Source organism: Gavialis gangeticus, unplaced genomic scaffold (genome assembly GCF_001723915.1).
Source record: "Gavialis gangeticus isolate Ggan-Ray unplaced genomic scaffold, GavGan_comp1, whole genome shotgun sequence".
Lineage (NCBI taxonomy): Eukaryota > Metazoa > Chordata > Crocodylia > Gavialidae > Gavialis > Gavialis gangeticus.
In genome coordinates, this window is record NW_017728995.1 from 30,497,599 (window position 1) to 30,511,887 (window position 14,289).

At 45.0% G+C, this 14,289-nt stretch overlaps 1 protein-coding gene across 1 annotated transcript in view; it reads left to right on the top strand.

Moving 5' to 3' along the window:
- PDE6D (phosphodiesterase 6D) overlaps positions 1–14,289 on the top strand; it is a 55,723-nt gene that overhangs the window by 33,385 nt on the left and 8,049 nt on the right. Inside the window, exons 2-4 of the mRNA XM_019503428.1 lie at positions 6,852–6,940; positions 11,494–11,619; positions 12,474–12,579. Of these exons, the coding sequence (XP_019358973.1) occupies positions 6,852–6,940; positions 11,494–11,619; positions 12,474–12,579 (321 nt within the window). The remainder of the gene's footprint in view (positions 1–6,851; positions 6,941–11,493; positions 11,620–12,473; positions 12,580–14,289) is intronic.

A 14,289-nucleotide genomic window follows, 5' to 3' on the forward strand; every position in this document is an offset into this window, starting at 1 on the left:
TCACTGAGTGAGTCACTTCATTTCTCAGTTCCTCTAGTTTCACTCCAGCCCTTTGATTATCTTACCTTTTGGATTGGCTCATGTTGCTCTTTGGGTCTTGCTGACTGCTGCTGTGCAGTGATTTGTTCTGTATAGGATGGTTTAAGAGCAGCTTCTTTTCCATTTAGCACCAGAGCATGTCAGAAGTGCTGGGAAGGAATAATTGGCTTCCCTCCATTTGGGGCTTTACAAGAGCACCTTTCCAATTTGTACCACCCCAAATTGTTTTTCGAGGAGCACAGTAATTGATGCGTTGTCCTTCACTGCTAAGAAAGCAGGCTTTTCACAGATGAATTGAAGAAGCTCTGTGCTCCTGCAGTGTATATATAAGCATCCTTTCTTGTTAATCCGGAGCCCCAGGTGTATGTCGTCGTTTGGTAGTAGGCTGAGGTGAGATGCCTTAAAATACCCAGAGGTGATGATGGCATTTGAGCAATAGCTGCTTGGTTCTGTATTTGTTTCAGCACTTTTATTAGTGGATGAAGTGGACAGACTCTCTTCCAGTCCCTTTTAATATGATTTCGTACAGTCTTTTAACTTTGGGCCATAAAGAAATGCTCATGCTCCGTAACACGCTGCCAGACCCAGTAAGTACTGCGTATTAAACCCTCAAGTAGCAGTGTTCTTTTATGTGTGAATAGAGTGGACTCAAGGGCTTTGATTGAGCAAAGTACTTAAGCATTTGCTTAACTCTAATGTATGTGCTTTACCGGATTGGGGTCTAGGAGCTGTAAAAGTGGGAAGGGGTGTTAGGGGGAGAATGACTGGTGTTGGGGGGTGGAGGGGAGGGAACTGTCAGCCGTTTGGGTGACCTAATCCTTGAACCAGTAATTTGCTGGCCATCTCCTAATGTTCTGAAGTCATGAGAACAAAGGAAGTGCCATACTGGGTCAGACCTATGGTCCATCCAGCCCGGTACTGTATCTCCAACAGTGGCAGAAACGGATGCTATGGAGGGAGAGCATTGAACCAGATATCTGTAGAATGATCCATCCTCTATTCGATACCCCTGGCACCCACCGGTATCGGTTTCGAGATGCCAGAGGAAACATCTCCAACCGTTCTGTTCAAGTCCACAGGGCAAGCTCTGAAAAATCAGATGCTGTGAAGTCAAAGTTAAAATCTCTTATTAAAAAATGTACTATCTGGAAAGTCTACATCTGATCTGTATAGGCTACTAAAAGTTGCTTTGTACTAGTTACCAACCTATACACCTTTAAAACCAAAGTACTGCCTCCCCATACCATGAATGCCTGGTTGTTTATGCTTTCAGTCGGGCAACATTATAAAATCAGGAATGCAAGTTGGGTGGGTTAGAACAGAAGCCTCATTGGAGGCTGGAGGTGCTGCAACAACTCTGATTTTAGAAACTTGCAGGGCTTTTTGATCTCACCCTTGGTTTGCCCGTTATTCTTATGGATATTGCTTACTCTAAGCTACGTTGACATCCTGATCACGCCCGATACGTTGCGCGCCGTTTTGAATGCTATATTGCATACATATAAGCAGCTGGGAGAGACTTCGGTGAATGGTGTAGCTGCACAGAGTGGCCACAGAAATTAGGTTGCTTTCATTAAGAATGATAGGAGGCCTGCAGAGATTCCTAGGGATGTGGGAGAGTCAGGATAGCCTGGCCCAAAACTGAGAATGAGCTGCAGCAGAGTGGAAAGAGTAGCAGCAGTTGGCAGCTGCAGGTTTTCCAAAAGGAATTAGGCATGCACTAGGGGAAAATGTTAGAAAATGGCACAAACAATAGCAAGGTAGAGACTGCGCCTGTCCCTCTCTCCACATGCTACACGGTGATTAATTCTGCCTGAATTCCTCCTCCTCCTCTTCCATTAAGGTCATCCCTATTTAACAGTATGGGAACACACTGAGTCTTTTGCAGTGCCCAGCATTTCGAGATGAATTGGGACGTTTGGATGTCTTTGTGAATTAAAAAGAAAATGACGTCTCTGACAGATACAGGAAAAGAAAGCATTTCTTTTCTCCTTTGATCAGAGATGTTCAAGACAGCAGACCCTGAATTAGATGCTGCATCCCTAACTGCTCTTCATCAGGCTGAATGGAGTGCATTTGTGAGGAAGCTTAATTTATGTCGTGTATATAAAGCAAGTTACATTGCAGCTACTACAGAGCTTGCATATAAGACTTTGCTGACCCAGTAGGTGGTGAATATAAATAGATCGACAGTACTCCCTTCCTTCCTTCTGCTCTGCTACCTAATCCTTCCTTGCCTTCAGGACTGAAGGTGATTTGACCTATGCAGCCTTAAATCAGGTCCTCTGTCCTGTAGGAAAAAGCAGGGGCATGAGAATAGTGGTGTGATGGGGTCTTGCACTGTCCGGGTGAGAATCTACATTACAAATATACTGTTGTTGCTTCTCTTAATGAGGTCAGAGTTTCCTGGCCCTGTATCTTTTCCCTGACTTGCACTTTCAAATTTTCCTCCTTAACTTCTGACCCAAGCTTTCCACACAAAGAATGATTGTGTTAAGCTCATATCAATGCACCTTTTTTTGCTTAACACTATTTAAACCCCCTCTGTATCCTGCCTGCAGGTCCCCACTGCTGTTCAGAAAGAAGATGGAGCATTTTTATTTTTAGTAACAATCTCTCTCATGCTGAGATGGAAGAATCTTGAACCAATTAAACACATTAGGAAATAACAGCACGTGTGGGTTTGGTTCGAGATCTCCATTTTCTTCACTATGGGGTATGTCCTAGTACCAGGCTTTCTGTTCGAGATGACAAAAATAGTATGCTAAGCTGCTAACTAGGTAAGCAGTACAGCTGGTGCTCTGCTGGGTATTCCCTAGCCAGGGACTTGTGGTATTTTTTTTGTCCCATTGTATTAAGTTGTGTGAATGAACTCAGGTTTTGAATTAGGAAACTGTTTTCATGTTTGTCTCTGCTTTTTGAAAAAGCAAACACCACTACCCAAAGAACTTGAATTAAAGGAACTTTGTCTTCCTCCAGGTGATATTTCACTGTGCACGTACTTAGAGGTTGGTTTTTTCCCTTTTAATGCTCAGCTGCTAGAAAATGTATACTTAAAACAGCTAGCGCCCTGTGGTCTCCTGTGGTTTCTGAGTGCATAGGAAAGACAGTTGAGCCATTTCTTTCCGCGTGGTTTTTCTAGCCCTTTTCTTGAGCTCCTGCCGAGAGGTCAGGCTGATTTTTGTCTGTCAGTTTATTTTTCATTCATAGAAAGCTGGAAGAACTCAGATGGAGTTAATACAGAGTTGTCACAGCCAGGAGTCCTGTAGCTACGTTGGTACTTTAAACTTTTAGTTCTTTGGTTCTGCACAGTAAGCACGGTCAACAGCTGCCTTGATTGTTGAAATGCGAGGTGTCAGCCAGGAACTGTGATGCATATTGCTGACCTGTAAACTCCAGGCACCGTGGATCTAGCTTTTCACTGCTTATTGATCTTTAACTCGATGGTCAGAACTCAGCACAGGGGAGACAATCTCGCATGGATTTACCATTGCAGTGAAACATCAATACAGAACAAAATTTGACAAGAGACTGCCTAGAAGCCTGACACCTCTGTTCTTATGACTGCATTGTCCAATTTAAAATGACTGCCCTTCCTTTGGATGTGTGAGAGAGAAATTCTGTTAGAGTTAAGGTGTAGGGTTAACAGCATTTATTGTTTTTCTCTACTGACCAGAAGTACATCGCTACGGCCCGATACCATATGTTTTCAGACTAATATGGCTAACTACGTCTGTCACTCTCATCCATCTCAGTTGTATTCATTTGATTAACAGCTGTGAGACTATACATATTCAATGGGCTTTGACACCTTGGTATGAAGGAGGAATGCAAAAATTTGTGAGAAGGAAGGGAGGGAGGGAGATCCGTCCCATGGTTACAGTACTATTGTGGGACTTGGAAGACTGAGAAATTTAGGTTCACTTCCCTGCTCCATCAGAGGCTTCATGCGCAACTTCTGACAAGTCACTCTGTGGAGCAGTACCTACATAACTAAAAATCTGGACCTCCTCCCATCACAGGCATGTTATAAAGAGTAATGCTCAGATACAGGAGTAACAGCAGCTATAGAAATGCCATCAATGGAGGGGGATTACCTAATTCGTGATGTTCATCTGGTATAACATCTATAGGTGTACAGGTGGTGACTGCCCACAACTCTCTTTTCCACATCTGTTTTTTAAGCACGTCTGTTAGAAGCCTTGCTAGAAGGCTGCCATTTTTAACCAGCCTTCTTCCTCTCCCACTCCTACATGCAATTTTAAAACAAACATTGCCAAGCAAAAGTTGCAAAAACATCTGCTTTCCCACCCCAGCCTTAGACAGACCTTGAGTGCTTTCAGTGCTGGCCCTGATCAATACAGAGATTAAGAGTTTTGAGTCTCCCTGGAGCATCAGCACCTGAGGTGGATGCAAGGGTACTCCCCCCCCAACCCAAGTAAAGCTTCACTTTGCCACTATCTGTCATGCTGCTGTTTCAGTTCACTCCCACTTATCACCAGCTCCTCACACAGCTTCCTTCTTGCCATTTCTCTGTGCATCGTAAGACCCCCCCCAAGTTCATCCCCAAGGTCCTCTCTCAGGTGTCTCTTCAAGACCCTCTGCCCTTATGCTGCTACAGCAGAGAGTTGACTTGCATAAACATTACACACTGTGCTCCTCCTGACACCTTAGATCAGGGCACATGCACTGCAAGTGGCCCACAGCAGACTGGGGAGGGGACAGGCAGCACAATGGCAGACAGGGCAAGGGGCAGAAAACAGCAGATGGGGCAGTGATCACAGGGCAAGAAGCAGAGACCAAAACAACAGACTGGGCAGAAAGTACAGAGTGGGAAGAAGATTGGGGTGGCACTCAGGGGGGGCACAGGGGCTAAGTTGTGGCATTCCTGCCAGAAAGGTCAGCCTGCACTGCCTTAGTGAATTTTTTCCCAGCAGAAACTGTTCTGTGAAGATTTGGAGAGCACTCAGCACAAAAATGGACATGGCTGTGTACTAACCAACGCCTAGAGCAGTATTCCTCAACCTTTTTAGAGTCAATGCACCTCTCATTTGAATCGAGGCACCCCTCCATCACTTTTGTGAATTGAGCAGCACCCCATTTAAAAAACGAATGCATTTATTACAGTGCTCACCTCCTTGCAAAGGGGTCAGGCATTTGGGGCAGGGCAGCAGCCAGGCACAAATTAGCCTGAGCCTGCCTTATCTTTTCACTCAGGGCACCCTTCAAAAAATCTCACAGCACCCCAGGGTGTCCCGGCACCTTGGGTAAGAACCATTGGCTCAGAGAGAGCATTTCCATAAAAAAAAAAATGGTAACCAACATTTTTATCCTGTTTTTTTCTATCTGGTTCACACTGCAGTCTCTCTCAAGGACAGTCTCTGCACTGCATCTACGCATAGACATTTGCCAGTGACTCCTCAGAGCCTTTGGAGTAGGGAGCTCTCCTTTAGGATTTTGGCAAGTCAGCCTTAGGCTTTTAAAAGGGTGCATCCCTATTCCAGGTGAGCCGACCACCTAATGCAGCTTGGCAGCCTCTTTTCATGGCGTATGTTATGCATGCTCACACCAGGATGCACAGATAAAACACTTCATCTACCTGCTGTCTCTGCCTTGGGAAAGTTGGGCGTGCCACACTTCTGCATAACTCTGCGGTCCGGACCACCAGAAGGCTGACACTTGCTCTCTGTTCACTCCCACCAGGCTGGGGAAACTCCACCACAGCACTACTTTTGCTTAGAGGCTTTCCAGTTAAATGAAAATCACTCATGCTGACCAGGAGTAGAACAGCCCTTCTTATTGCAGTCTGCTCATCAGGGAAATAAGACTGAGCCAATACTCTTCCCTTCTCTAGCGACACAGAAAACAGAAACTTGGTCTTTCCCCTATTCCCATTAATCTGAGAGGAAGAGGGGACAGTGCTGGTGGCTTTCAGGATAGAGTTCCCTGCTACTGGCAAAAGGCAAGGGTTTCTCAGGGTGACAGCTTTTATTGGGTGGTAATGCTGCTTGTTTCCCTACAGCACTGCAATCTGATGCGTCTTCTCCAGTATATATTAGTTGGAAATGGTCAACTTGGCTAATACTAAGCATGAAGTTCAAGTGAAAACTGAATATGTGCACGTACAGCTCTTGTGTGACTAACTTGGTCATGACTTGGTGCGTTTGGTTTTAAACCAGGAGAGGAAAGTGCTGCGATTGGAGACTGGGTATGTCCAGATGAGCGTGTGCATGTGTTTCCCTAGGGACAAATAGCAGTGGCACATAGCTGTCCCTGGGGAATGCCCATGCACACATGCTCTGGTATGTGGCAAATGGCCCTGGGTGGGGTAGGGGAGGCTGGGGCCAGCACCTGGGCTGGTTCCAGCAACTTTACCTGGGTCGTGGGAGCCTCCCGGGACCCCAGCAGCAACGATCTGGCAGCAGGGAGCCTGGCCAACAGTCAGAGTGTGGCTCTGGCTGGCCAGGTTCTAGTTTCAGGTGACACACACTGCCGCCACATGCACCACCCCACTTTTATCTAGCATGGGGTTTTTTGACAGCAGGGTCTATCGGTGTCAACCACCCCGTGCTGCAAATTAGCAGTGCAAGGAATGTTTGCATGTGTGGTGTGTGCAGTGCTGAAGACAGGTCTGCAGTGCTACATAGCACACATGCACACTTGTCTGGATGCGTCCTGTGTGGCCAGTCCAAAGTTTATTGCAACTCAACTGCTTAATTCAAACAACCTTGTTTCAGCATGTGGTAAAGGATGGTGGACACAGAGTTTAACAACGGGCCCAGTTTATTTTTCCTTAATTGCTTCTCAATCAGAAATTGGATGAATCTTCGGGATGCGGAGACAGGGAAAATCCTCTGGCAAGGAACAGAAGATTTGTCCGTGCCGGGAGTGGAGCATGAAGGTATTGTGTGGCTGCATTGGGTATCATGGGCTCGTAATGTATGTGGGCACTGCTGCAGTCAGTGGGCGCAAGGTGAAAATAAGCTTAATTCTTGCAGTGCCTTGGGGTGAGAAGTCTTACATCTTTGCTTTCCATTTCTTTTTTCTGTCCTAGATAATGGTATGAAGGCTTTTTCTTTTCTACCTGTGGAATCCATTCCTACACGCCTAGCACAGTGCTCCATTTCCCATTATGTTTTCATCTTGCAACAAAGTGCTTTCCTATTTAATATCCCATTCAAGCTTATCCATAATGGAAGGCAATTGAAAGGGAGCTTACAGGTAGAGAACCTGTCACATAGGGTTGGTCTGGCCTCAGCAAATTCACGCAAAAGGGCTTTTCTGATTAAGTGAGCAGCATGTAAGGGCAGGTAAAGAGTGGAGTGAACTCGGCCTTGTATTTACATCAGTGTCACTTACTGGTGTGCATGTTGGGGGAAGCAGCTGGATCCTGAAGAATAAAGGCACATGTATGAATTGGGAAATCTGTTACTGTCACAGGCCAGCCACCAGTTTATAAAGGTATGTGGTACCAGAGTGGACAATGGAAGCCATTACCCCTTTGTGAATGATGATAACACTATCAGAGTAGAGGGGATGGGTAGTCTCGGCCATAGGGGACTGTACCACACATGGTTAATCTGCTATTCTTTCAACTAGAGATCTGGGTCCCGAGCTAACTCGAGACAGAAGCGAAGCAAGTTTGCTACCCCTCATCCAGTGCCCAATCTGTCCACTGCAGTTAGAAATGACCGGCCATCTCTGCAAAAAGGAGGCCAATGCTGTCATGGGAGGGTCGTGATTCAAAGCTGGAAGATGGAAGCACTGTGGTAAAATGTTAATCCAACCATTTCTGAACTCCACCCAGTTCAGCCTTGCTTATAAGACTCCCCTTAATCTCATACCAGTGCTTTTCCACCAGCAGGTTAGCAACGCTCCTGTTACCGTGCGTAGGAATTTACTCTGCTAGCATCACATACCTAGAGAAAACTTTCAAATCAGAAACATACTGCACCAGTTTTGAAACAGAGGCAGTGTGTTCAGCAGTATGCATCAAAACCTCAGTACAGCAAGTCCTTTTATATAGGGAACTAGCTTAAATTGTTGGAACTTTTCCCTTTACTAACAAGTAAAATATTGCTGCTTGATACCTCATTCCACAAATCATGGGGTGGTTCTGCTTTGCCTTTTTTTGCTAGCCATTGTGTAGAGAAAGTGTTGAAAAGACAGAGAATAGCCGACAGGAGCTGTGGGAGAAATGAGGTGGCTTGAGGAAGCAGAAAATATCAAGTCAGGTGTTCCTGTTGTTTTCTGGTTTCCTTTTAAGATAGCTTCCCCTCAGAGGCACTAGCGCGGGGTAGGTTAAATGCAGCCCGTGGGCTGAATGTGGCCTGCCAGGCCATTCTGTCCGACCCGCGGGGCCCCTAAAAAATATAGATAATTAATATTTACCTGCCCTGGCTGCCTGTCATGTGGCCCCCAATGGCTTGCCAAAACTCAGTAAGCGGCCCTCAGTCAAAAATAATTGCCTGCCCCTGCACTAGCAACTTGTGAATCTTCTTCCTTCAATGTAGTCAAATAACCCGTTACACTTCTTGGCTGATTTTAAGTACCGTAGGTTGCTGGAGCATGTGTTTCTGAATGAAGCAAAAGGCTAGGAGCTGGGACTCGTGAGTACTGTTCTCAGTTTTCTCACTTGCCAAGCTGTATAATTTCTTTCTGCCTTTGACTGTTTCTCCCTGTTAAAAGAAGCAATACTTGCCTATTTCAGAGCTGTTCTGGGACTTTATCCCATATGGGGCTATTAATAAATGCCATTGTACAAGGTACAGTTAAGGCCTCCTGGAATACTGGATACAGTCCTCATGCTAGTCACCCAGGCTCAGGAAAGTTGAATTCAAACAGCAGCAGGTGCAGAGGAAGGCCTTGCTAAGACTTTATTTTACAATCTTCTCTCACAGGATTGCGATGAATTTGATGATTCTGTATAAATAAGTCAGGGGGATAAACGCCAGAAGGGAGGAGAGCTACTTAATCTAAAGGATATTTGCCTAAGAGCGAGGGAGTACAGCCTGAGCAGCAATAAACCCAGACTGGAGCCGTGTCATTTCCAGCCAGCAGAAGGGGGAGGTGTTCTGGAACGGCTTCCCAAGAGGGCTAGTGGGGACAAGCATCCTAAGGAGCTTTTAGGTTTAAGATGGACCTGAGAGATCTTGAAAGGCTTTAAGATGTGTAGCATGTGTGTCTTTGAGGGTATTGCTTTGTCATGGCAATTCATGGTAAGCCCCCAACTATTGATAGTAGAGGCAAATACATAGCAAATGGGATAAAGATCAATGAATGTTTATTTACACTGGGTTTCTATTGGACTTCAATAGATATTTGTAAAAAATAAGCTGATTTTAAATTAAATTTGAAATCCTGACACCCTCTATTAAATCCATGCTTACTATTTCCATTTCAAGTAAAGTAATATTTAAAGCAGTTGCAGTTGAATTTTTTTTTAAAGTGAAGTCACTGAAATAAGGAAGTCATTTTCTAAGTGCAGAGAGAGCTTTTGCCAGCGGTAGCCTCCTTGGAGGTGCAGAAAAAGAGTCTGGTCTTCTTTTCAGTTTATCTAACTGTGTAAGTGCAGAACACAAGAGTTGGGAAAGCAGGAAAAACTTCTCCTTTTCCCATCTGTGACCAGAAGTTATGTGTAAAAGGCTGATATCTGCTAGTTCTAAAAAATCTTGAAGGTCATTGCAATTAGAAACACACAGTAATAGTTCCACTTTCAAACAGTCAGTTAATTTCATATGCAAGTGTTTATAAAATTCCTTTTATGCATCCTGCACACTTAATTAAAAAAAATGAAAAATGTGGCTTTTGCACCTGTTAATTGAATTTCTATTTCCATCCAAATGCAGCTTGACGCAGAGCAATTCAGCTAGTAAATAAATGTTATTTGCCATTTTCTAACCTAATAAAAATGTAAAAAAATTAAGAATCTAAATAAATATTTGTTAAGGTATTTAATCACTTAAATAAATGCTTATCCTCCTGGCTAGGCAGAAGTAGACTCCCATGTAGTGTGAAGGCCATGTCAACTTGCAGCTTAGTGTATTCTAACGAACACCAAGCAACAAGAATCACATTTTCTTCAGCAAAATAACCATAAAATATAAAAGCAAAACAAGATTAAAATGAATTATTTCAATCCAGGTTTTCTGCCCAATGATTTTAAATCATGATTAAAATGCTGTTATTTAAAAATCAGTCTACTTTTTATGTATATGCATGAGATTCCACTCATAAATTAATAAATAATCTACATTTTTCCATGTTGAAATGCAATCATGAAGAGCTAGTATACTTGCTAATTCTGCAAAAATAGTCCGAAGCCATTAGGGAGGGGAGGGTGTGACATTTCAGGGAGCTCCAATCCAGGTTTCTAAGATCTGGCATCTGTACTCTCCCTAAGACTAAAGTGCAGTTCACATCCTGGTCCCCTCTGGCTCTCTAAGCCAGCACTGCATTGAGGTCCCACTCCATTAAATGGATTTGCCTGGGGTTTGATGGGTTTTTCCTTTTATTGAACAGCAGCTTTACTGTCTGCTTCTGGACCTTTTGATAGGCTTTCATTTAGTAGCAGTTCCGCTCATAAAAAGTACATTCCATCTGTATTCCCTTGTCTCTGTTATTAAATACATTTATATGAAAAGACTGGTATGATGTAAGAATATATATGGATCATATTGCTCAAGAGTGAAGGACTTGGTAGTTTATTAGCGTACCGATCACCCCATTATCCTTGTTATTAGGACATTTCAGCCCATTAGCTGTTGCTTCCAGATTCGCCCTTCTCTTGTTCCCCCAAAGACAAAAAAATCTTATCATCAAGTATACCTTCCTATTGACTAAGGCAGGGAGAGACAGCAATAGCTCAGCCACACAGACATTTCTGATTGTCCAGCTCAGTACAGATTTTGAGACAATGATCCATCTCAGGATGGTTATTTTGGTGAACAGACTTCTATATTTAAGGGACAGCTCCCAATACATACACAACATGGATAGAATAGTGTTTGCTGGGCTGGAAAGCAGCAATTTGCATTTGATTGGGATTCACAGAGCCCGAGGCAGGAAGCAGAAGCAAGAAGTGTTACCTGTTTAATGTGCGGAGCAGCTTTCCAGCTGCTTGCCAGGTTGAGCACATTGTAAAGTAATTTTCAGTGCTGTAGGTCACATTTTAACCCGGGGAAGTACAGTTTTAGTAGGAGATTGCCAGGTATTAGAAGTCAAGAGGCACATGTTCTAATTCCTGCCTCTGCCACAGACTTTTAAAGCATTCAGCCTTAACCCATTCTGACCCATGTAAAATGAGCCTCTCTCATAGCTCCTCTGCCCTCACTGAGCTTTGAGCCTCTGTATTAGCACTGGGCAGGATTTCAAAGGCTAATGGAATAGTACGTGTAGCAGCCTTGTTCGTTGCATTGCTGGTCTGAATAATGTTTGTCTCCCTCTGTTTGACAGCTCGAGTTCCCAAAAAAATCCTGAAGTGCAAAGCTGTGTCTCGGGAGCTGAACTTCTCTTCAGCAGAACAGATGGAAAAATTCCGACTGGAACAGAAAGTTTTTTTCAAAGGGCAGTGTCTAGAAGGTATCCTCATAGGTCATGTGCAGTCATGCCATCATGTGGCAAATTGGTCCTTTGTAGAACAGCCGGGATTGCTGGCAATACAGTGGACTAAGCATGTTTTTTTCAGAATCCCACCAAGGCCGCATGCACATTGCAAGGAACGGGCCCAAGTACTGAAGCCCGTATCACAAGTTCTCCGTATACATTTATGCCAGTAGTTTGGTAATCGTGCTTCAGAGCCTAAAACTACTACAAGCTGCCCAAGGCTGGGAGAAAGCTTCTTTTGCAAGCCAGTTCCCCCCTGACTGTCTATTACAGGGATTTTTGCACAGTCCAGTGAAGCATCTGGGGCAGGCCACTGTCAGGCTGGATTGTGAGCTAGAAGGAGCAGTAGTATGCTTTGGTACTGCATTTCCTATAAGGCTTCTGTATATGACTCATAATTGCAAAATCCAGTATGCCTTGTCACATTGCTACACTTGCTTTCGGGTGCATGAGCATATTGGGCTCATAGTCTTCTTTACTGTTAATTGTGCACCTACTCCTTTCAGGCTGGCCTGATGTGGAAGGACCCACCTCTTTATTCCTAGTCTGGCTGGGTTGCATGTCCACTGAATGTGGAGTGACATAATGGTGACAGCTATGCAGAGACTGGCTCTGTGCAGCGGTAAAGGGCACAGGAAACACCTAGTTTGGAGGAGAGGAGCATGCTTAGTAGAGTTTGAGTTGTACATTCATCTCTAGTGTTTCCCCTCTGATTTTAAATAACCTGCTGGCAGGGTGTGAGGTGGCCACTCAGTTATGGGGGTGTGACGAGGTAGAGAGACCGTTGTGGGGATTATCTGAAGTGTCTGCCTCTCCTTTTTGCCTTTCAGAATGGTTCTTTGAATTTGGCTTCGTGATCCCCAACTCCACAAACACTTGGCAGTCCTTGATAGAAGCTGCACCAGAATCACAGATGATGCCAGCTAACGTTTTAACGTGAGTGGCGTGGGGTTAGTGCACCTGAATTTCCTTGGGGGCGCGGGAGTGAAAGTGGAGGCTTGTTGAAAATGTAAATTGGAAGGGGAGAAGGAAAAGTTGCTATCAGCATTCAGTCAGCTTCGATATTAACTGCTACTGAGATTTAAAGGAATAGAGCCAACCTCATTCCCCTCTTTCCCATAGGCCTCATTTGCTTTGATATAGCCAATAAAACTTTTAAGAAACTGGAATTGATCCTGTATTAGACACTAGAGCTGTCTTTTTTTTAAAGGTGACCTCTGAAGGAGTTTTGAATATTTCATCCTAGCACCCCTCACACCCCAGCCAAGATATTTAACCTCTTCTCAGAGTCCAGTTATTGAGAACTGGCTCTTCCTCAGAAAACTCTGAGAGATTTTTCACATGGGGATTGCTCACAGGACCCAGCATTGGCTTCCAATGCTTATTTCAACACCATACAGTTTTGCCAGCCGTTAGCTGTCTTTCCTTTTTTTTTCAGATACGAGATAACCATTAGTCACATAGCACCATGTCAGAGTAAAACTTACTTTAACTGGCACCTTTGTTTTAGAGGAGGTGCTGTTGGAGATCACGCAGGGAGGAGAGAGGAGCAAAGTAGGAAGGGCAATGCTGGATCAAGATGCATATGCTATGACAGTGGCTCCCAACTGGGATACTGCAGCATCCCAGGGTGCCACGAGAGCCTTTCAGGGGTGTTGCAGCACTCGCGCAGCCAGTGCTGTGACTGACTGAAACTTCCTGATGTGCCTTTCGTGGCATCTGACTGGGAAGAGCTGGAGTGCGCAGTGCTGCCTCCCTCTTCCCAGTCAGTCTGACCCTGCATGTGTCTCCTGGAAATAGGTGCGTGGAGCAGGTGAAGCTGGGTGCTCCTGCCTACATTATGTTCATCGGGTGAGTGCAGTGCAGGCAGAAGTTGGCAGTACTGTGCCCCTTCCTGGTCTGCCTCTGCAGGATGTGGGCAGGGCAGTTCCACCTGGCTGTTGCAGGACCCTGGTTGAGAACCACTGCATGAAGCCGAGGCAGCATAGCAGCAATTCTCTGCCAGGTCCACCAAATTCAGGAGTTATGGAGGGGCACCCTCAGTCTAGAAAAGGTTGAGAACCATGGTACCAGGGCATCACTCCAATTAGGAGCTGAGGGACAGAGGCTTTGGTAAAATGATGGAAAGCAGTCCTGGAGACTGCTGCTTCCTAAAGGGTCTCCTTAAAAAAAAAACAACAACTCCCCCACACCCCAGCACCAGCCTAGACTTGAGCCAGCAAACCTTATCTCTTATTTGCCAGTCACCAGCTGAGATAGAAGGATGTGGGAGGCTTCTGGCTGAGATCAGCTGGTCACAACACAAGATGTCTGTATCCTTCCCAAAGGCTGTTCCTCTCCAATTTTCCCCTCATTGCTCCTTGCTTGGAAAGAAGCTAGACCCTCAGCAAGGGACCTGAGGCAGCTCTGCCATCTTGGATTTCTATTTCCAGCCCTTTTTAGAGAGATGAAGAGATGCTAAACACTGAGCGAAACACTGGGGAGGAGAATATACTGACTCTGCACATGAGCCCATTCTCTGGCACACAGCAGGAAAACAGCTCTCCTCCTGGGGGAACAGCTGAGCAAGGACTGCATGATCCAGGGTGCAAGGGGGATTTTCCAGCCCTCTAGTTCCTCTCCTCTTAAGTTCCCACCAGTCTTTCT